Source organism: Bos indicus x Bos taurus, chromosome 12 (assembly GCF_003369695.1).
Source record: "Bos indicus x Bos taurus breed Angus x Brahman F1 hybrid chromosome 12, Bos_hybrid_MaternalHap_v2.0, whole genome shotgun sequence".
NCBI classification, from domain to species: domain Eukaryota; kingdom Metazoa; phylum Chordata; class Mammalia; order Artiodactyla; family Bovidae; genus Bos; species Bos indicus x Bos taurus.
In genome coordinates this window covers 33,581,062-33,605,026 of record NC_040087.1, presented here as the reverse complement: position 1 = coordinate 33,605,026, position 23,965 = coordinate 33,581,062, and the positions used below count along the sequence as shown (strand labels likewise).

General features: G+C 45.6%; 1 protein-coding gene and 1 non-coding gene across 3 annotated transcripts in view; one reads left to right on the top strand and one right to left on the bottom strand.

Annotated features, from left to right (window-relative positions):
* Positions 1 to 4,434: 4,434 nt before the first annotated feature.
* TRNAG-CCC lies at positions 4,435 to 4,507 on the bottom strand. Its single transcript has one exon. It is a non-coding gene; the product is annotated as a tRNA-Gly (tRNA).
* Positions 4,508 to 10,664: 6,157 nt separating this feature from the next.
* LOC113902374 (phospholipid-transporting ATPase IB) overlaps positions 10,665 to 23,965 on the top strand; it is a 495,526-nt gene continuing 482,225 nt past the window's right edge. For both annotated transcript variants that reach the window (XM_027557555.1, XM_027557554.1), the window contains exon 1: positions 10,665 to 10,771. In XM_027557555.1, the coding sequence (XP_027413356.1) occupies positions 10,696 to 10,771 (76 nt within the window). In that variant the 5' untranslated portion in view covers positions 10,665 to 10,695. The remainder of the gene's footprint in view (positions 10,772 to 23,965) is intronic.

The window sequence follows — 23,965 nt, the reverse complement described above, 5'->3', positions numbered from 1 at the left end:
GGGAGCATCACACAATGGAGATAAAAAGGTCCAAACACACATAGGGTATAGGTTTAGGGATTTGCGGTTTTTGTGATGGGAACACCATGGTCAATATAGCAGCTGATGCTCATAAACACATTTCATTTTTGAAATTAAAAACTATTGAGGCACTTCGAGAAGCTTGGCTGCTGCTTTGTTTTATGTTGACAAAAAAACCTATACATGGGCTTCCCTGGAGGCTCAACTGGTAAAGAATCTGTCTGCAATGTGGGAGATCTGGGTTTGATCCCTGGGTTGGAAAAATCCCCCGGAGGAGGGCATGGCAACCCATTCTAATACTCTTGCCTGGAGAACTCCATGGACAGAGGAGCCTGGTGGGCTATAGTGCGTGGAGTTGCAAAGAGTCGGACACGACTGAGCAAATTTCACTTTCATACATCTATACACAGCATTCTTTATAATAGCAGGTTCCAGGCAAATCTGATGACAAAGAACAGAAAGATTCAGAAATGGTGCAGGGATGTGTATTAATCAGTAATATTTTGGTTGCCAACAATACAAACCTTTCTGGCTTCAGGAGTGTTTGCCACACTTCAAGCTAGGTTTCCTTGCTTTTTCCTCCCTAAATCCTTCCGATGTAGAACTTCCAGAGTTGCACATTATCTGAAGTAAATAAAGGAATTTATTCAATCCCATAAAGTCCAGTGAGTGGTCTGGGTTTCAGAAAAAGCTGGACCAGTCAGGTCACAAAATATTATCAGAAATGAATCTCAGGGAATTTCCTGGCAGCCCAGTGGTTTGCACTCCATGCTTCCATTGCAGGAGGCACAGGTTCAATCCTTGGTCAAGGAACTAAGATCTCACAAGCCACTGCTGCTGCTGCTGCTAAGTCGCTTCAGTCATATCCGACTCTGTGCGACCCCATAGACGGCAGCCCACCAGGCTCCGCCTTCCCTGGGATTCTCCAGGTAAAAACACTGGAGTGGGTTGCCATTTCCTTCTCCAATGCATGAAAGTGAAAAGTGAAAGTGAAGTCGCTCAGTCGTGTCTGACTCTTCGCAACCCCATGGACTGCAGCCTACCAGGCTCCTCCGTCCATGGGATTTTCCAGGCAAGAGTACTGGAGTGGGTTGCCATTGCCTTCTCCATCACAAGCCACAGGTGTGGCCAAAAAAAATGAGTCCCAGTCTTTGCTACCTACACATGGTCTCTCCCAGTGGTACTAAGATGGCTGTTGGAAGCCCCAGACTTCACATCCTTCTTATAAGTCCGTACAGTCTCTCTGTCCTCAAGTTTCTCTCTGAAAGTCTCTCTGTAAAGCCCTCTAGTTCCCCCTACTTGGATCACCTTTTCCCCTGGAGGTAAAGCCAAGTTTCCGGGGAGACTTACTCTGATTGGCCAGCGTGTCTCCCCTGGCCACATATTTGTGGGAGAGGGAGGCTGAGACGTTGTTAATCTCTCCCCCCAAACTGCTGATAGTAAAAGATGACAAGTCACAGATGTCTGGCTACTGAGGGTTGATGAACCTCAGAGTTAGTAGAATATGAGTTTTTACTCATAATGTATATGAGTACATGTGTTCAAATCTGTAGTTACCTTTTTTTTTAAAATTGGAATATAGCTGATTTACAGTCTTTTGTTTCAGAGTACAGCAATGAGATTCAGTTATACATATACATATATCTATTCTTTTTCAGATTTTTTTCCATTACAGGTTATAACAAGATAACAAGATATTGAATATAGTTCCCTGTGCTCTACAGCAAGTCCTGTTGTTTATCTTTTATTTACAGGACTGTGTAACTGTTAATCCCCAATCCTAATTTATCCCTCCCCCTAAAGCTGTATTTACCTTTGCTGGTCTTTGGTCAGCAGATGTGAAAGAAAATACAGAAACTTTAGTAAAGTCCTTCATTTTGTTTATATAAAACTGTGCTTTTTATTTGTGCTATTACAGCTTCTAGATTTCTTTTTTTTTCTGTCTCTCTTTTGGAAGACCTCTTTGGAGCTGCAAGAGAGGACAGTAATTATGAGTGTGACCCCTCGACACAGGTAACAAAGAGCTTGCTTTCTGGCTCCACGTCCTGACTACCTTTGTGATCTTGGGCAAATTATTCAGCTTCTCTAATCCTGCATTGAGAGAAGGCAATGGCACCCCACTCCAGTACTCTTGCCTGGAAAATCCCATGGACGGAGGAGCCTGGTAGGCTGCAGTCCATGGGGTCGCTAAGAGTTGGACACGACTGAGCGACTTCACTTTCACTTTTCACTTTCATGCATTGGAGGAGGAAATGGCAACCCACTCCAGTGTTCTTGCCTAGAGAACCCCAGGGACTGCGGGGCCTGGTGGGCTGCTGTCTATGGGGTCGCACAGAGTTGGACACGACTGAAACGACTTAGCAGCCTTCTCATCCACACAACAGAGGTAATAACGTGCTTTCCTCTTTGTGTTGTTTTGAAAATGAAAAGAGAATATGCAAGCAAAGCTTTGAGCTTCTTGCTGCCATGGAGGAAGCACTCAGAAGTGCTGTTGTTATCAATATTATGAAACCAGTTCATCTGCTTTTATGCCTGTTCACTGGTCATGGTTGCCAGATAGCCCTGTTAGCTGTTGAATTCCCCAGCACTCAGCAGCAGATTCTGTGTTTCCTTCAAGAGGGGCTTCATTCCCCACCCCACCGCCCTCAGGCTCAGCCTGGTCACCAGCGCTTGCTCTGGTCACTGTCTGACTTTCACCCACTGCACTGTTCTTCTCTGTGGAATTCCAGCAAAGCGACACCTCTGAGCAACACCTTGTGCAAGAAGACACTTTTTCTTACTGTATTGTGAAAAATGAAAATATACCAAGAAGTATAAGAAGGAAATAAAAACCACTACCCAGAGGCAATAACAGCTAACATTTTAATACCTCACTCTTCAGATATGGGGATATGTGTGTATATATACGTATACACACACACGTAATAAATGAAAGTGAGTGTTAGTTGCTCAGTTGTGTCTGACTCTTTGTGACCCCATGGACTGTAGCCCGCCAGATTCCTCTGTCCATGGGATTCTCCAGGCAAGAATACTGAAGTGGGTTGCCTTTTCCTCTTCCAGGGGGTCTTCCTGACCCAGGGATTAAACCTGAGTGTCCGGCACTGCATTGTGGGCAGATCCTTCAATGTCTGAGTCACCAGGGAAACTCTATATATGTGTATTTAAAACTAGATCACAGCATATACAGTGGCATTTTCCCTTTGTTCATTTAACATTTGACATTCACTTAACATAGTATGGTTTCTCAAACCATTAAATAGTCTTCAAAATTTTTGTTTTTAAAGAGAATCACTTTCTAGAAAAGAATTTTGAATTATTTAAATACTCGTTCTTTTGTCATCGGGCTTGCTTTTCAGGTTTTGCTGTTAGGAATAACATTATTATGCGTATCTCAGGACAAGCATCTAAAATACTTCCTTTATTTAGTATTTTATTTTTTTTGGCTAGGTGGTGCAGCTCTTGGGACCTCAGTTCCCCAACCAGGAACTGAACCAGGCCACAGCAGTGAAAGCCTGGAATTCTAACCACTAGGCCACTGGGGAACTCCCTTTTATTAGTATTTTATTTTTTTGGTTACACTGAAAGTGTGATGTGCTCTTAGTTACCCAAGAGCAGAAACTGAACCTGTGCCCCCTGCAGTGGAAGCTTGGAGTCTTAACCAGTGGACGGCCAGGGAATTCCCTTTATTAGCATTTTAAAAGTTGTGGTCTAGTTTCCCTGAAATATATATATATATATACATATATATATAAAACCTCTCTCTGTGTGCATGTGTATGTGTGTGTATATGTATGTGTATATATATATATATATATATATATATATATATATATACTCAGTCACTCAGTCATATCTGACTCTGCAACTCCATGGACTGTAGCCCACCAGGTTCCTCTGCCCATGGAATTTTCCAGGCTAGAATACTGGAGTTGGGGGCCATTTTCGACTCCATATATATATATATATATATATATATATATATATACACACACATATATACACATATGTCATATATACACACCACATTTTCTATATCAACTCATCTATGGACGGGCACTTAGAGTGCTTCCATATCTTGACTGTTATAAACAATGCTGCAATGAACACAGCAGAGCCTATATCTTTTCAAATTAGTGTTTTCATTTTCTCCTGATAAATACCTAGAAGTGGAATTGTTGGATTGTATGGCAGTTCTATTTTTAATTTTTTGAGGACCCTCCATACTGTTTCCATAGTGGCTGCACCAATTACATTACCACCAATAGTACATGAGGGTTCCTTTTTCTCCACATCCTCGCAACCACCAGTTCTTTCTTTTTTTAAACAAAATATTTATTTTATCTATTTGACTGTATCCTGTCTTAGTTGCGGCACACAGGACCTTAGATCTTGGTTGTGGCATGTGGGATCTAGTTCCCTGACCAGGGATTGAACCCGGGCCCCCTGCATTGGGAGCACAGAGTCCTAGCCACTGGACCACCAGGGAAGTCCTGTATTTCTCGTCTTTTTGATGACAGCTATTCTTACATATGTGAACTGATCCCATTGTTTTGATTTGCATTTCTCTGATGATTAGTGATGTTGAATACCTTGCAAGAGATTTTTATAGACCAGAGTGAGCAGGAACAAGGAAGTGATACTGGGCATTTGCCGATCGGTTAAGTCAGGGTGGTTGTTGTTCTGTCACTACTTTCCTTGTAAGGAACAAAGGAAAGTCTTGGAGCGGACAGAAAACTGGTGCTGAGCAGACAAGCCCTGATGGGTGGATGAGGCTTTCCTTTTCTGGGAGAGTCAAGCATAGAGTGTAGAAATTTTGTTAAGTTTCAGTTTGCTGATGTGGGGCTTGGCATGAGCAACTCATCTTGGGGTTAATCTGGTTATTTTAACATTTGTTGTTGTTCAGTTGCTTGGTCGTGTCTGACTCCTTGCAACCCCATGAACTGCAGCAATCAGGCTTCTCCGTGCTCCACTATCTCCTGGAGTCTGCCCAAACTCATGTCCATTGAGTCTGTGATAACCACTCTGTATCTAATCTTTTGTGTCTTCCTTTCATTCAGCTTCGCTCATAGCTCAGTTGGTAAAGAATCTGCCTGCAATGCAGGAGATCCTGGTTCAATTCCTGGGTTGGGAAGATCCCCTGGAGAAGGGATAGGCTGCCCACTCCAGTATTCTTGGGCTTCCCTGGTGGCTCAGTTGATAAAGAATCCACCTGCAATGTGGGAGACCTGGGTCGATCCCTGGGTTGGGAAGATCCCCTGGGGAAGGGAATAGCTACCCACTCCAGTATTCTGACCTGGAGAATTCCATGGACTGTATAGTCCATGGGGTCGCAATGAGTCGGACACGACTGAGTGACCTTCACTTTCATTCAACATCAGGCTCTTGAGATCCATCTTGTTGTACACAATGGTAATTGCAAATGCATTCCTTTTACTGCTGAGTCATATCCTATTAATATATTACGATTGTTTGTCCAGTTACCTGTTGGGTTGTTCCCAGTGTGAAGTTGTTGTTGTTCTTAGTTGTTAAGTCATGTCCAACTCTTTGCAACCCCACGGCTGTAGCCCACCAGGCTCCTCTGTTCATGGGATTCTCTGGGCAAGAATATTGGAGTGGGTTGCCATGCCCTCCTCGAGGGGATCTTCCCAACCCATGGACTGAACCTATGTCTCCTATATCACAGGCGGATTCTCTACCACTGAGCCACCAGGGAATCCCAGTGTGAAGTTATTATGAGTAAAACTACTATTAATATCCTCTTACAAGTCTTTTTGTAAATATGTGTTCATTTCTCATGGGTAAGTACCTAGAAGTAGAATCTCTGGATTTATGGAAGATGGATACTTAACTTCTACAGGAACTGTGAGTGTTCCAGAGTAGTTATAACATTCTATACTCTTACCAACAATGTATGAGTTCTGGTTGCTCAACACCCTCCACAATAATTTGGAGTCATTTATCCTTGACCTTCTGTGGGTGTGTAGTGGACTACTGTTTTTTAAAAAATTGGAATATAATTGATCTACAATGTTGGGTTAGTTTCAGGTGTATAGCAAAGTGCATCAGTTGTATGTGTATCCTCTGTTTTATAAGAGTTTATTCTCATATAGGTCATTACAGACCATGGTGTAGCGTTCCCTGTGCTGTATAGTAGGTCCTTATTAGTTGTCTACTTTATATATAGCAGTGTGTATATGCCAATCCCAGTCTCCCAGTTTATCCCTCCCCTCACCCTTTCCCTCTGGCAACCACGTTTGTTTTCTGCATCAGTGACTCTATGTTTCGTAAATAAGTTCATTTGTACCACTCGCTTAGGTTCCACACACGAGCAGCATCACGTGGCGTCTGCTGTGACGTGCGTTTTCCTGATGATGAACAAGTTGGGTCTATTCTTTCAGTTGTGAGCTTCGGGAATTACTTATCCGCTCTAGATCCAAGTCCTTGTCAAAAGTGTGCATTGTGAATATCTTTTCCTGGTCAGTGGATGGCCTATTCATTTTCTTGGCAGAAGAAATGACGTTTGATGACGTCCATTTATTACTTTTTCCTTGTCTGATCAGGGCTTTTTTGTGGCCCAGCACAGAAAGTATTTTCTCTTCCGTTTTCTTCTAGAAGTTCTCTCTGCTTAGGTTTTTACTTTTAAGTCTGTGGTCCGTGTTTAGTTAATCGTTGCGTATGGTTAAGGGGGTCAAGGTTATTTTTTCCCTATGAACATCAAGTTGTCACAGCACCATTTATTGAAGACTACCTTTTCCCTACTGAATTGCTTTTGCTGCTGCTGCTGCTAAGTTGCTTCAGTCGTGTCCGACTCCGTGCAACCCCATAGACTGCAGCCCACCAGGCTCCCCCATCCCTGGGATTCCCCAGGCAAGAACACTGGAGTGGGTTGCCATTTCCTTCTCCAATGCATGAAAGTGAAAAGTGAAAGTGAAGTCGCTCAGTCGTGTCCGACTCCCAGCGACCCCATGGACTGCAGCCTACCAGGCTCCTCTGTCCGTGGGATTTTCCAGGCAAGAGTACTGGAGTGTACCTCTCAAAATCATTTCCCCACATGTGCAGGTATCTGTTTCTGGGCTCTGTCTACTCCCATGCCCACACTCCATTGTCTTGAGTAGTGTTCACATTCAAGTAAACCTGAAACCAGGCAGTGTAAGTCCATCAGTCTTGTTCTTTGGGAGCCTGAATGCCTTGTTTTCAGTGTGAAGGTTCTGCACATATTCCACTAATTTTTCAATAAGTATTTTATGATTTTGCTGTACTTACGACTAATACTTTATGAAAATCACCATTGCTTCCTAGTAGTTCTGATAGACTATATTTCCCAAAATGGCTGCAACAGTTTCCAATCCTCAGGCTCTTGCAGACTCCTACCACTCTCCCATCAGTAGATGGGGTCTCCTCTTTCCTGTCCCCTGGGACCGACTGGGCCCTTGTGGCTGCCTCAGCGAACAGGATGTGGTGGGAGAGATGGTGCATGATTTCTAAGGTCAGGTTGGAAGGGCTGACAGAGTGTCCACCTGCCTCTCTTTCCTGGGACCCCTGGATCCAGCCAGCATGTTGTGAGGAAGCCGGGGTTACCAGGAGTGGCCATGTGCCGGGGCCCTGCTGTAGCCAGCATCGCAGCCAGAAGTGAGAGTGAATGAATGGCTGAGGGGAGGGCCTGCCACAACTGCCGCTTTGTCATCAGGAAAATAGATGGGCAGTTCTACTGCAGGTTGCTTTTTCTTTTCTTTTGAAATTTTATTTATTTTTAATTTTTGGCCACACTAGGTCTTCCTTGCAGCTCTCAGGCTTTCTCTAGTTTTGACAAGTGGGCTCGACCCTTCCTTGTGGCTTCTCTTGTTGCGGAGCTCCGGCTCTAGGCTTCATGGGCTCCAGTAGTTGTGGTTCATGGGCTCCAGAGCGCAGTCTCAGTAGTTGTGGTGCATGGGCTTAGTTGCCCTGAGGCATGTGGCATCTTTCTGGCCGGGCCAGAACCTGTGTCCTCTGCAATGGCATGTGGATTCTTTACCATTGGGCTGCAAGGAAAGTCCCATATTGCTTTTTCTATGTCTGGTGTGGTCCACTGCTCTCTAAAAACAATGTGTAACATTGAAAAGAATCTGGAGAAGAGTCATCAAACTGCATTTGCAGAGTTCTTAAGAAGCCCACCATAGGGGAATAAAGATTTCTATTGAATGTTCTTCCTTCCCAGTAGTTGTTGTTCAGTCAGTAAATTGTGTTTGACTCTGTGACCCCATGAACTGACCCTTTGCCTAATCCTGTCAGGGTTGCTCTTTGGTTTATTAGTTTGTAAATAACATCAGAGGAGAGCTGGAAAGGAAATTGGTCTGGGGACCAGAGGGAAAGGAAGGAGGTTAGGGACTGGTGGCTTTCACTGTGTCTGGATTTGTTTGTTCCCTAAACTGGGGAGTAGAGGTGTGCGTGCTAGCTATATGCTTATCTGTGCCTTTTTACATGCCATATATATGCCTTTCCTTTACAAATGTCTATAGACATGCATCATATATAAACGTGTGTTTGTGGTTAGTTGTGTCCGACTCTTTGTGACCCTGTGGACTGTAGCTCGCCAGGCTCCTCTGTCCATGGGATTTCCCAGGCAAGAAAACTGGAGTGGGTTGCCATTTCCTCCTCCAGGGGATCTTCCTGACCCAGGGATGGAACCTGTATCTCCTGTGTCTCCTGCACTGGCAGGTGGGTTCTTTACCACTGAGCTACCTGGGAAGCCCATCCACATATAAAAGGTAAACATGTATATGTATACCTACTATGAACATTTTTAAAAGGAAATGAGGTTTTAATTTGAGGAAAAGAAAGGGTTAAGAAGTGGCTTAAAGTCTTTTTAGAAACATTTATTTATTTGGCTGCACTGGGTCTAGAGAAAGAAATGACAACCCACTCCAGTATTCTTGCCCGGAGAATCCCATTGACAGAGGAGCCTGGCGGGTACAGTCCATGGGGTTGCAAAGAGTCGATCACAACTGAGCGACTAACGCTTTCACTTTTCATGAACATTTTAAAAAGGAAATAGGGTTTTAGTTTGAGGAAAAGAAAGGCTTAAGAAATGGTTTAATGTCTTAAAAAAAAAAAAAAATATATATATATATATATTTCTTTGGCTGCACTGGGTCTTAGCTGCAGCCCGTGGGGTCTTTGATGTTCCTTGTGGCAGGGAGGTTCTTTTAGTTTCAGCATGTGGGCTCTTCAGTGGCAGCATGTGAACTCTTAGTTAGGGCATGTGGGATCTAGTTTTCTGACCAGGGATTGAACCCGGGTCTCCTGCACTGGGAGCACAGAGTATTAGCCACTGGCCCACCAGGGAAGTCCCTTGAAGTCTTATTTATAAATTTATAAAGATGAACTCACTGGTAGAAACTTTTAGGATCACCCCAGCAGTTGTGATGACATCCTAAGAAAACATCTTCTGCCACCACGAAGCTTAGCCCTGCAGTTCAGATCATGTCCTCTTCCTCAACTTCCTGCTAAAGACACATTGCTTATCAGGAACCTGTTTTGTTTTGTTTTGTTTTAGGGCCCAGGATAAGCAGAATCCTACTTGAAGCTGGAATTCCCAGCCCACAGTTTTCGAAGCAAGTTGTCCATCCCTTCTGCCTTTTTTTTCCCTAAGAATGGAGGCAGAGGCCAGCCAAGGGGGCGCTTGGCACCACATGGCTTTGCAACCGGGGGAGGATTCTCTGCTGAACTCTGTTCTTGACAGCCCCGATGTTTATGTTTTTTGAAGCTTAATGATCAGTAAATGCTGGGGCAGACTCTTATTTACATCGTTTTGTGTGTGTGTGAGTGTGTTCACTTTGAGGTCAGAATTTTATCAGATATTAAACAGATTGCGCCCCCCCCCCTCCCCCGCCCCTACCCCACCGCCCCCGCCTTTATGGAACTGTGCCCAGGAGGACCAAGCCCAGTTTCAACATTAACATTAAAGTAAAAACAACCAAAAGTAGATCACGTGATCTTGGACCAGTCCCCTCACCCCTCAATAATTCTGTTTCTGCGGCAGAAGGTGTGAGTGTGTGTATGTGTGTGTGTGTCCGGCGTTAAATGATGCCCACAATTTTTTATAGCTTTAACAGCCCACTAGCTAGAGCTGGAGGGAGGCTATGTCATGGTTGCGGGGGCGGGGCGGGTGTGGTAGGAGTCTAGAGACCCAGGACTTCACTGGTGACAAGGCCACCATCGGGCACCTTAGAAATACCTGTTCCTGTGAGGTTCTGCATAGGCCCCAGCAGACCGGACACGGAGGAAATGGAAGAACAGAGACTGCGGGGGAGGGGGCGTAAGAAGAGAAAGCAGGCGTCCTGACTGCCTCACATCAGCGCCTCACGGCAAGTGCAGGGAAACCGGAGACAAAGTCCCTAAGGGGCGCGCGTACCCGAGGCGAACCCCCAAAGCACGGATCCCCTGCCCCGCCCCGCGCCTTCTCCGCACCTGCAGGCGTCCCGTCCTGCGTGACGTTCGGCGGCTTCCCGGAGCCCCGGGCTGCCCCCCCGCCCCCGCCCCGCACCCCGCAGCCCGGGCGCCGCCGCACTGGGCGCCGCAGCGGCACGGACGGCGCAGCCCCGCGCAGAGGCCGCCCGCTCCCGCCCGGCGCGCCCCCCATGGCCCTCGGGCCGCCGGCCCCGCGCCCAGCCCCGCGCAGCGCCCGCGGGGGGCGCGATGCCCAACGGCCCCGGCCGCGCCCAGGCTCTTAGGATGTCCCTGCCAGGGAGGCCACGGATCCGCGCGTCCGTGGGTGAGAGCGGGGGCGCGGACTGGGGGGTTCTGGGCGGGGGCGCGGGCGCAGTGAGGGGGGGCACGGGCGGGGCGGAGGGGCGCGGTTAGCACTCAGCGCCCCGCCCTTCGTCTGCGCCTCCGACCCCTCCCCGCGCTGCGAGGCCGGGGCCGGGGGTGGGGGCAGGTCCCTCCGGGATGGGGAAGGGGGGCGGGGGTCCCGGATAAGAGCCCCGGCGCTGGCTCGCCTCCAGCTCCCGCCATCGCCCCCCCGCCCCCCCCCCCCCCCAACTACCCTTGTCTCCTCCGCGGTGGGCTCGGGGCCGGCGGCGCACCAGCATCTCGCCCCTCTGGCCTCGCCGCGCGTCTTGCTGCCGCAGAGCTGGGGTGGCGGTCGGCGGGGCACCCGGCTCTGTGACTCCCTGGGGACTCCGCGGCCGCGCGCAGGGACGCCCGAGCCGCTGATCCCTCCCTTGCCCACCCCCGGGGGCCGCCCGGCGCCCCCGCGAGACGGCAGTGCGCCTCGGAGGCCCGGTCGTTAGAGCCACACGCAGCCCAGCGCGTCGAGGGCGGCCTCGGGCTGCCAGTCCTTAGAAGCCGTGTGTGGTTTGTTATGTAAACGTGTGTAGGGACCATAGGCTTGTGGAGCTGGGTGTCACGTGATGGTGACACAGGATGCGCTATCGACACCCTTCGATCATGAAACATTGAAAGGGCGCTTCAAAACGATTAGATTTCGTGCCACTTTGGGGCTCTTGGCAAGTTTGTAGGTACATACATGCAGGTGCAGGTTTTGCGGCTTGGAGCTGGGTTCGCTGTTAGTAGTCTCCCGTGGATTTTGTCTGAGAAAATAGGCATATAAAAATAAGTGACTTCCCTATTCCTGTGGCTGAATAATGTGAAAGGGAAGCAGCTTATCAGACAGTCTAGACCCGTGTTTCCGAGGCTTGAGTGATGTCGGGGCACCTTCTGAGTCACTTGCAGAGAATCCCAGCGACAGAGGATCAGGGGGCAGACAGGCTGAGACCAGACTGCGGGAGTCCCGGGTCGGGGGAGGGCGGATGGTCCCTGTATGGGTGCCAAGGGGGTACAAGCTGCCTTGTATTTGAAGGTAAGACCTGCAGCTCATGATGAGGATGAGGGTGTAAGTGAAAGAAGAGATGCAAAGATGGAGGTTTTGGATCCAAGAAATGGTTACTGAGATGGGGAAAGGTTCGGGAAGAGCAGGGTTCTGTTTTTTTTTGGGGGGGGAGGGGGTCAGGAGTTTGGGTTTGAACCTGTGAAGTGCCAGCCAAAGGGCCCAGTGGAGAGAGGCAGGCCGGTGTACAGACCAGAGGAGAACTGTGAGGATTGCCCAGCAGGACAGGCTCTCAGGACGGGTGTGACCAGCACTCACTCAGGCCGCCATCTAGAAAGAGTCCCCAGTTTTCCTTCAGGCCCTGCCCTTGGTCTGTCCGAAGACTTCCTGATTTTTGAGCCAGGGGCCTGCGCTTTCATTTGGCTCTGCGCCCTGCTGATTACGTAACCTGTGTGTATAGATGTGGCCAAAATGAGAGGGGTCCTTGCCCAGAGCCCTGGGCACTCCACATTTCAAGGTCAGGGAGATGCAGGCGGCAGCAGGGGGCTGCGAATTTGGCCAGTGAGCTCAGAGGGAGCCAAGAGACGGTGTCCAGGAAGTGGGGTGTCCGACTGGGCCTGGCATCACCCCAGGCTCAGGACAGGTGAGGCCTGAGAACCGTCTGTTTGTTCAGCAGCAGGGAGGGGAGAGCATCGGTGACCTTGCAGAAGCTGATTCTGTGTGATCCTGGGAAGAATGTCCATAAGAGATGAAGAGGACAGGCGTTGGAAACAGCTTGACCAGAAAACTCTTTGGGGTGAACTTTGTTGCTGGGGAGCGTCGAGCAGAGGGGGAGTGGTCGCTGGAGGAGGATATGAGTTCTAGAAGGCCGTTTTAAGCCCTGTGACAGTTGTACGGTTGTTGGCATGGATATAAAAGCCAGGGGAGAAGGGAGGGCAGGGTTCTGAGATTCAGAGAAGAGAGCACGTCGTCAAGGTGGAGCAGTGGAGACACGTCCAGAGGTGGAGGATGGGGGCCTCGCTGTTGGATCGGCTGCGAGATGGGAGCTTATTTTGGGTCTATTACACTTCCCTGGAGGCTCAGATGGTAAAGAATCTGCTTGCAATGCAGGAGACCCTGGTTTGATTCCTGGGTCAGGAAGATCCCCTGGAAAAGGGATAGCTACCCACTCCAGTATTCTTGGGTTTCCCTGGTGGCTCAGATGGTAAAGAATCCACCATTCTTTGGGAGACCTGGGTTTGATCCATGGGTTGGGAAGATGCCCTGAAGCAGGGAACAGTTACCCACTCTAGTGTTCTTGCCTGGATGATTCCATGGACAGAGGAGCCCGGCAGGCTACAGTCCACAGAGTTGCAAAAAGTCAGACATGACTGAGCGACTTTCACTTTTTCATTACACACCGTGTGAGGAAGAGGGAGGCCTTGACAGTGTGGGCTCTTTGGGGCATGCATTTGAACTTGTGTAAAGGGCCTGCTGGGCCTTCCCAGGTGACGCTAGAGGTAAAGAACAAGGCTGCCAATGCAGTAGATGTAAGAGACACGAGTTCTATCCCAAGGTGAAGATCCCCTGAAGAAGAGAATGGCAACCCACTCCAGTATTCTTGCCTGGAGAATTGCATGGACCAAGGAGCCTGACGGGCTATATTCATGGGGTCACAAAGAGTCAGACATGACTGAGCATGCACCCAAAGACTAAAAGGAAAAAAAAGGATTATTCACAAATTACAGTTTAAATTGTTTTTGCTAGTGCCTAGCAAAACTTTGGGGTTTCTATATTGATTGTGTATCCAACAACCTAGTGGGCTCTCTTAAGAATTTTTTTTTAATTAATTTTTTATTGATGGATAATTGCTTTACAGAACTTTGCTATTTTCCGTCAAACCTCAACATGAATCAGCCATAGGTATACATATATCCCCTCCCTCTTGAAGTTCCCTCCCATCTCCCTCCCCATCCCAACCCTCTAGGTTGATACAGAGCCCCTGTTTGAGTTTCCTAAGTCATATAGCAAATTCCTGTTGGCTATCTGTTTTACATATGGTAATGTAAGTGTCCATGTTATTCTTTCCATACATCTCACCCTCTCCTCCCCTCTCCCCGTGTCCGTAAGTCTGTTCTTTATGTCTGTTTTTCCATTGTTGCCCTGTAAGTGAATTCTTCAGTACCATTTTTCTAGATTCTGTATATATGTGTTAGAATATGGTACTTATCTTTCTCTTTCTGACTCACTTCACTCTGTATAATAGGTTCCAGGTTCATCCACCTCAGAACTGACTCAAATGCGTTCCTTTTTATGGCTGAGTAATATTCCATTGTGTATATATACCACAACTTCTTCATCCATTCATCTGTAGATGACATCTAGGTTGCTTCCATGTTCTGCTGCTGCTGCTGCTAAGTTGCTTCAGTCATGTCTGACTCTGTGCGACCCCATAGACGGCAGTTCACCAGGCTCCCCCGTCCCTGGGATTTTTCAGGCAAGAGTACTGGACTGGGGTGCCATTGCCTTCTCTGGCTTCCATGTTCTAGCTATTGTAAATAGTGCTATAATGAACAATGGAATATATGTGTCTCTTTCAATTTTGGTTTCCTTGGGGTATATGCCTAGGAGTGGAATTGCTGGGTCATATGGTGGTTTTATTCCTAGTTTTTTAAGAAATCTCCATACTGTCTTCTATAGAGGCTATATCAATTTACATTCCCACCAACAGTGCAAGAGCATTCCCTTTTCTCCACACCCTTTCCAGCATTTATCGTTTGTAGACTTTGACCTGTGTGAGGTGATATTTCATTGTAGTTTTGATTTGCATTTCTTTAATAATAAGCAGGTCAGGTGGTCTGGTATTCCCATCTCTTTCAGAATTTCCCACAGTTTATTGTGATCCACGCAGTCAAAGGCTTTGGCATAGTCAATAAAGCAGAAATAGATGTTTTTCTGGAACTCTCTTGCTTTTTCAATGATCCAGCGGATGTTGGCAATTTGGTCTCTGGTTCCTCTGCCTTTTCTAAAACCAGCTTGAACATCTGGAAGTTCACGGTTCACATATTGCTGAAGCCTGGCTTGGAGAATTTTGAGCGTTACTTTACTAGCGTGTGAGATGAGTGCAATTGTGCGGTAGTTTGAGCATTCTTTGGCATTGCCTTTCTTTGGGATTGGAATGAAAACTGACCTTTTCCAGGCCTGTGGCCACTGCTGAGTTTTCCAAATTTGGTGGCATATTGAGTGCAGCACTTTCACAGCATCATCTTTCAGGATTTGAAATAGCTCAACTAGAATTCCATCCTACACTAGCTTTGTTCATAATGATGCTTTCTAAGGCCCACTTGACTTCACATTCCAGGATATCTGCTCTAGGTGAGTGATCACACCATCATGATTATCAGATCAGGAAGCAACAGTTAGAACTGGACATGGAACAACAGACTGGTTCCAAATAGGAAAAGGAGTACGTCAAGGCTGTATATTGTCACCCTGCTTATTTAACTTCTATGCAGAGTACATCATGAGAAACGCTGGGTTGGAAAAAGCACAAGCTGGAATCAAGATTGCTGGGAGAAATATCAATAACCTCAGATATGCAGATGACACCATCCTTATGGCAGAAAGTGAAGAGGAACTAAAAAGCCTCTTGATGAAGGTGTAAGAGGAGAGTGAAAAAGTTGGCTTAAAACTCAGCATTCAGAAAACGAAGATCATGGCATCTGGTCCCATCACTTCATGGGAAATAGATGGGGAAACAGTGGAAACACTGTTTCCAGTGTCTGGAAACAGACTTTATTTTTTGGGGCTCCAAAATCACTGCAGATGGTGACTGCAGCCATGAAATTAAAAGACTCTTACTCCTTGGAAGAAAAGTTATGACCCAACTAGATAGCATATTGAAAAGCAGAGACATTACTTTGCCAACAAAGGTCTGTCTAGTCAAGGCTATGGTTTTTCCAGTGGTCATGTAGGGATGTAAAAGTTGGACTGTGAAGAAAGCTGAGTGCCAAAGAATTGATGCTTTTGAACTGTGGTGTTGGAGAGGACTCCTGAGAGTCCCTTGGACTGCAAGGAGATCCAACCAGTCCATTCTGAAGGAGATCAGCCCTGGGATTTCTTTGGAGGGAATGATGCTAAAGCTGAAACTCCAGTACTTTGGCCACCTCATGCGAAGAGTTGACTCATTGGAAAAGACCCTGATGCTGGGAGGGATTGGGGGCAGGAGGAGCAGGGGACGACAGAGGATGAGATGGCTGGATGGCATCAGTGACTCGATGGACGTGAGTCTGAGTGAACTCCAGGAGTTGGTGATGGACAGGGAGGCCTGGCGTGCTGCAATTTATGGGGTCGCAAAGAGTCAGACACGACTGAGCAAATGAACTGAACTGAACTGAATAATAAGCAATGTTGAGCATCTTTTCAGTGTTTGTTAACCATATGTATGTCTTCTTTGGAGAAATGTCTGTTTAGGTCTTTTTCCCACTTTTTGGTTGGGTTGTATGTTTTTCTGGTATTGAGTTGTATGAGCTGCTTGTATATTTTGAAAATTAATCTTTTGTCAGTTGTTTCATTTTCTATTATTTTCTCCCATTCTGTGGGTGGTCTTTTCACCTTGCTTATAGTTTACTTTACTGTGCAAAAGCTTTTAAGTTTAATCAGGTCCAACTTGTTTACTTTTGTTTTTATTTCTGTTACTTTAGGAGGTGGGTCATAGAGGATCTTGCTTTGATTTATGTCATTGGGTGTTCTGCCTATGTTTTCCTCTAAGAGTTTTATAGTTTCTGGTCTCACATTTAAGTCTTTAATCCATTTTGAGTTTATCTTTGTGTATCGTGTTAGGAAGTGTTCTAATTTCATTCTTTTACATGTAGCTGTCCAGTTTTCCCAGCACCATTTATTGAAGATGCTGTCTTTGCCCCATTGTATATTCTTGCCTCCTTTGTCAAAAATAAAGTACCCATAGGCGCATGGATTTATTTCTGATCTTTCCAGCTTGTTCCATTGGTCTATATTTCTGTTTTTGTGCCTACACCATACTGTCTTGATGACTGTAGCTTTGTAGTATAATCTGCAGGAAAGTTGATTCCTCCAGCTCCATTCTTCTTTCTCAAGAGTGCTTTGGCTATTCGGGGTCTTTTGTGTTTTCATATGAATTGTGAAAGTTTTTGTTTAAGTTTTGTGAAAAATGCCATTGGTAAGTTGATAGGGATTGCATTAAACCTGTAGATTGCATTTGGTAGTGTAGTCATTTTCACAATATTGATGCTTCCTACCCAGAAACATGGAATGTCTCTCCATCTGTTTATGTCATCTTTGATTTCTTTTATTAGTGTCTTCTAATTTTCTGTGCACAATTCTTTTGTCTCCTTAGGTAAGTTTATTCCTAGATATTTAATTCTTTTTGTTGCAATGGTGAATGGGATTGATTCCTTAATTGCTCTTTCTGATTTTTCATTGTTAGTATATAGAAAAGCAAGTGATTTCGGTGTATTGATTTTGTATCCTGCAACTTTGCTAAATTCACTAATTAGCTCTAGTACTTTTCTGATACTATCTTTAGGGTTTTCTATGTACAGTATCATGTCATCTGCAAACGTTGAGAGCTTTACTTCTTGTTTTCCGATCTGGATTCCTTTTATTTCTTTTTCTTCTGATTGCTATAGCTAGGACTTCCAGAATTATGTTGAATAATAGTGGCAAGAATTTTGATAGTTTATGGATTCTTTAAAATTTTTAAGCATAGGTAGTCTCTGTATCTGCCAATAGTCATTTAGTTTCTTCCTTTATAATTGCTATAGTATTTTTCTCCTTTGATTATATTTGCTAGTACTGCCAATAAACAGTTCCTGGGAGTGCAATAAGGGGATGCTTCCAGGATCTCATGCTTCTGAAGTGTGATGTGTGCTCTCAGAGCTGTAGTTCTGTTACACCAGGGAAGGACTCTTGCCCTCCTACCTGTACCCCATTCAGTATGGGCAGAGGCTGTTTTGCTTGTACCTTTTCGATAATCATAAGAAACCAGAAAATACATTAAGATTCCTGGTGGCTCTGGGGGGGTCTCTCCCTTTCACCTCTGGAACTTTGTGTTGATTAAAGTGAATCACGGACCGTCTATCAGAATGGCTATAATGAAAAGTGGTGACATCACCAAACATGTGCCAGGGTGCAGACAAACTGGATCGCTCACCCTTAGTGCTGGGCAGGTAAAATGGTCCAGCCAGCCACTCAGGAAACATGTTTGGCAATTTCTTACAAAACTGAACCTGCGGTGTCCTTTGACACAGCAGTTGTACCCTTGGGCATTTATTTCAGAGAAACAGAAACTTCCCTTCACATAAAAAGTTGTACATCGATGTTCATAGCAGCTGCACTAGATAGCCAAAAACTAGGTGTCTTTCTGATAGCCAAAAACTAGATGTCCTTCTGTGGCTGGGTGATTGAACAAGAACTGTAGTGTCTCTGTACCAGGGATCACTGCTCAGCAATAAACAGGAACCAAGTACAGCAACTTGAGTGGATCTGCAGAGAATTGTGCTGAGTGAAAAAAGTCCAGTCCCAATAGGTTATATGCCATCTGATCCCATTGATGTAACATTCATGAAATGCAACATTGTATTAATAGAAATGGAGAGCTGGCTAGTGGTTGCCGGGGTGAAGGAGGGTGCAGGGGTGGCGGGGTACATGGCAACACAGGCATCCTTGTGCAGATGGGCATTTCTGCGTCTTGACTTACTCCATGTCAGTATCCTGCTTGTGATGCTGCCTTATAGTTTTGCAAGATGGTGCCACTGGGGGAACTGGCTGGAGGATACACTCAGTCTCAGTGTCATTTCAGTTTTAAATAGTTTTATTTATTTATTTTTTGGCTGCACTGGGTCTTCGTTGCCGTGAGGGCTTTTCTCTAGTTGTGGAGAGCGGGGCTGCTCTCCCGTTGCAGTGTGTGGGCTTCTCGTTGCGGTGGCTTCTCTGGTTGCAGAGCACAGGCTCTAGGGGCACGGTCTCAGTAGTTGTGGCACACAGGCTTAGTTGCTCCACAGCATGTCAGGTCTTCCTGGTTGAGGGATCAAACCCATGGCCCCTGCATTGGCAGGCAGATTCTTTACCACTGAGTCACCAGGAAAGCTCTCAGTTGTCATTTCTTACAATTGCATGTGTATCTGAAATGATCTCAAAGTATAAAATTTAATATACAAAAGTAAGGCATAGTCAATTTTCCTCAAATCAAATAGTTAACTGTCATGTTCCAGGTCTTGTAGTATACTCCCATTGAAGACATTTGAATTATACTATTATAATTTCATTGATAGGAGGTTCCTTCAGGGCAGTTAGATTGCCCACCACCTTTGTCTGTAACACCACAGAGCCTCTGTATTTAAGAAGCTTTGTGCTTGGCACATTACCTCCTGCTTGATATATCTTGGCAGGGTGTGGGCAGGGGTGAGCTTAGACAATAGTGTACTCCCTTCAAAGTGTGCTTCTCAGTTTTTACAAACCAGCAATAAAAGGATCCGCGGTCACGGTCTGCTTTCAGATTATGTGCCAACAGACATGGAGAACAGACTTGTGTTTGCCAAGTGGGAGAGAGGTGGGGAAGGGGTGTCTGGGAGCTTGAGCTTAGTATATGGAATCTATTACCTAAAGGATGGATAACCAACAGGTCCTACTGTGCAGCACAGGGACCTATATTCAATATCCTGTGAAAAACCATCATGGAAGAGAATAGGAAAAAGAATATATGTATGTATAACTGAGTCACTTTGCTGCACAGCAGAAATGAACACATTGTAAATCAACTGAACTTCAATAAAATATTTTTTAAAAAAGACTACATGCCAAGCTGCATGTGCTAAGTTGCTTCAGTTGTGTCTGACTCTTTGTGATCCTATGGACTATGTAGCCCACCAGGCTCCTCTGTCCATGGGATTCTCCAGGAAAGAATACTGGAGTGAATTGCCATGCCCATCTCCAGGGGATCTTCCCAACTCAGGGGTCGAACACATGTCTTTTATCTCTCCTGCATCAGCAGGCAGGTTCTTTACCACTAATGCCATCTGGGAAGCTCTCCAAGCTGCATACTGTTGAGTAAAATAATTCTAGGGTGGTTGTTTCTCACCTACGAGATGTCTTTGGCTCCTGGATATGAGATTGTACTTTGGTCAGCTCAAATATACTTTGTGCTGGTGTGTTTCAGACATTTTCCCTGGGGATGAGAATACAAAGAGTACTAAGAGGGGGCCTCCTGTCTCTATAGAATGTACAGTTTGGTTGAGGTGGAGCCTTTCAGTCTAGTGAGGGAGGCAAAGTGGAAACAAAGTCATTGATTTAAACAGATATGTATCAGTTCAGTTCAGTCGCTCAGTCGTGTCTGACTCTCTGCAACCCCATGAATCACAGCACGCCAGGCCTCCCTGTCCATCACCAACTCCCAGAGTTCACCCAGACTCACGTCCATCGAGTCGGTGATGCCATCCAGCCATCTCATCCTCTGTCGTCCCCTTTTCCTCCTGCCCCCAATCCCTCCCAGCATCAGGGTCTTTTCCAATGACTCAACTCTTCGCATGAGGTGGCCAAAGTGCTGGAGTTTCAGCTTCAGCATCAGTCCTTCCAATGAACACCCAGGACTGATCTCCTTTAGGATGGACTGGTTGGATCTCCTTGCAGTCCAAGGGACTCTCAAGAGTCTTCTCCAACACCACAGTTCAAAAGCATCAATTCTTCAGCACTCAGCTTTCGTCACAGTCCAACTCTCACATCCATACATGACCACTGGAAAAACCATAGCCTTAACTAGACGGACCTTTGTTGGCAAAGTAATGTCTCTGCTTTTCAATATGTTATCTATGTTGGTCATAACTGTCCTTCCAAGGAGTAAGCATCTTTTCATTTCATGGCTGCAGTCACCATCTGCAGTGATTTTGGAGCCCCCCAAAATAAAGTCTGACACTGTTTCCACTGTTTCCCCATCTATTTCCCATGAAGTGATGGGACCAGATGCCATGATCTTCGTTTTCTGAATGTTGAGCTTTAAGTCAACTTTTTCACTCTCCTCGTTCACTTTCATCAAGAGGCTTTTTAGTTCCTCTTCACTTTCTGCCATAAGGGTGGTGTCATCTGCATATCTGAGGTTATTGAGATTTCTCCCAGCAATCTTGATTCCAGCTTGTGCTTCTTCTAACCCAGCGTTTCTCATAACGTACTCTGCATAGAAGTTAAATAACAGGGTGACAATATACAGCCTTGATGTACTCCTTTCCCTATTTGGAACCAGTCTGTTGTTCCATGTCCAGTTCTAACTGTTGCTTCCTGACCTGCATATAGGTTTCTCAAGAGGCAGGTCAGGTGCTCTGGTATTCCCATCTCTTTCAGAATTTTCCACAGTTTATTGTGATCCACACAGTCAAAGGCTTTGGCGTAGTCAATAAAGCAGAAATAGATGTTTTTCTGGAACTCTCTTGCTTTTTCCATGATCCAGCAGATGTTGGCAATGTGATTTCTGGTTCCTCTGCCTTTTCTAAAACCATCTTGAACATCTGGAAGTTCATGGTTCACGTATTGCTGAAGCCTGGCTTGGAGAATTTTGAGCATTACTAGCGTGTGAGATGAGTGCAATTGTGCGGTAGTTTGAGCATTCTTTGGCATTTCCTTTCTTTGGGATTGGAATGAAAACTGACCTTTTCCAGTCCTGTGGCCACTGCTGGCAGCAGCTTACCCCTGCATTATTCAATGTGTGCTGTGTGCTTAGTCGCTCAGTAGTGTCCGACTCTTTGTGACCCTGTGGACTGTAGTCCGCCAGGCTCCTCTGTCCATGCAGATTCTCCAGGCAAGAATACCGGAGTGGGTTGCCATGCCCTCCTCCAGGGGATCTTCCCGACCCAGGGATCAAACCCAGGTCTTGTGAATTGCAGATGGATTCTTTACTGTCTGAGCCACCAAGGAAGCCTTACTGAATGTATAGATTTGGCAAAGGTTTAGCCACGGTGAGCAGGCAGGAGGCACACAGACCAAATACCAACCCCGGAGGCTGACATCTTTTCCAGAAGAGCCCTCCAGATCCACACCCCACCCATCTATCCTGGTCTTCAAAGGTGGTTTTAATTTTGTCTTGTTTTAAAAAACATTCCTACATGGACCTAGATTTCCCCTAACGACCTGCCCCAAGTTTCAAGGGGAGAATGAGGAGAACTGGGTCAGCTGAAAAGGCAAAGACCACAAATGTAAGGACTGGAAGAGATCTCAAAGTTTAATCCCTTTATTTCACAGAAGAGACACCAACCCCTGGTGTGTCTTGCTTGCTGGTTAACTTCCAGCAGGACCAGCTAGTTTCCAAATCCCAGGCACTTTCCACCACTTCCAACTTGCCTAGTTCAGTATCAGACCTGCATTCACAGAACAGGTTCATTCATTCTGCATTGTCTTCTGTTCCTCTAGTGGAAATAACGAAGTAGGTCTAATTTCTTCCATTTTCTGTACTATCTATCCTGTGGGTACTCAATAAATTAAGATTTGGCTGAGCTTTGTCATGCATTATTTTTGAACTTTGTCTAACTTGGAAGATTCTTAAAGGTCACACATATATGAGGGTTAAAACATCAGGCTTTTGGGTTAGAGAGAAGAGGATTTAAATTTTGACACTCATTTGCTACCTGTATGACATTACAAAGCTTTATCTATTTCTACTACCAATGAGGATGAAAATAAAAAGTGTGTAGTTCATGGGGTGGTTATGATTAGTGAGTAGTATGTATAAAGGGGCACACATTAGTTACCTGGCCCATTAAAAAGAGGGCTTTGTGATCCGATTGAGCTGGTATCAGCATGTCTGGTCTTTCTCATGCTGCCCAGCATCAGCCAAAGTCAATTCCACCACCCACTTACCCTGCAAACAGCAGAATTGGCAAAAACTTCAGTTGTTATTTTCTCGTCTGCATCAAATGATGCAGGCTTAACTGGGAGATGACTGCATGGTCGTCACTGGTTAATTTGTGTTCCGTTTGCGTTGTTATCTGGTGTGCGTGTACCCAGCAAGCACTCTGATTTCCATTCTCTGGTGTCTCTGAAGGTTGTCACCTTCAGTTAGAAGCAGTCTTCTCTCCAAGACTATTTTCTACCCAACAGGGGTCAATAAGCACCTCAGTTGATGACTTCTGCTATTTTATCATTCATTGATTTTACTTTACAACGGATGCTTTATCTCAAACCCTCATCTAACATAGGTGCCAGCTAGACAAATGGATTAAGTTAAAGTTATTCTCTGTAAAGGTTTCAAACATTTGTGGGTGGATGTGTACAGAGCAGCTTTAAAGATGGGTCTCCACATTTCCAGTCTGGGTCTTTATATGGACTAAATATAACCTCTGGTCAATACCACACTGCATATAAGGTGTTATTTATGTCCTTTTAGGCTGTGACAGTGCTTAGAGAAAATGTTAACAATTGTTAAGAAAACCTAAAAATAAAAAGTGGTCTCATATCCGTGCCCTGGGAGCTTCTCTCCATCATCAAGGACAAAGGCAGAAACAGGACCTTGGACAGAGCCCTCACCTGGACTTGAGGATGGTTGATTGCACTTGAAAATACTCTGACAGTGGAAAGGACACAGTCCCACACACACAGCTACTTGGGTCTGCATGTGTAGCTGAGTTCCTATTGTTCCATTCATTCATCAGCACATGTGTGCATGTGTATGTGTGTGTCTCTGTGTGTGTGTCTGTGTGTGTGTGTTGTTTCTGTGCATGTCTCTTGCTCTGACAGCTCATTTCTTACCTTTCTCAATGCCTCTCTGTACATACTGCTATATTTAAAATAGATAACAAAAAAGGACTTACTGTATAGCAGGGAACTCTTCTCAATATTATGTGGCAGCCTGAACTGGAGAGGAGTCTGGGGGGAGAATGGATATGTGTATATGTATGACTGAGTCCCTTTCTTGTTCAGCGAAAACTATCGAAACATTGTTTGTTAATCAGCTATACCCCAGTACAAAATAAAAAGTTAAAAAAAAAAAAGACCCAGCACAGCCAAAAATACATTATTTTTTTTTAAAGTTAAAAAAATTGAACCATAAAAAAGGAATCAGAATCTTAATATACCATCAAATTTCACCCTGAAAAAGACCCTAATCTCAATTAACTTTGATTTAGAGCTTGTACATTTGCA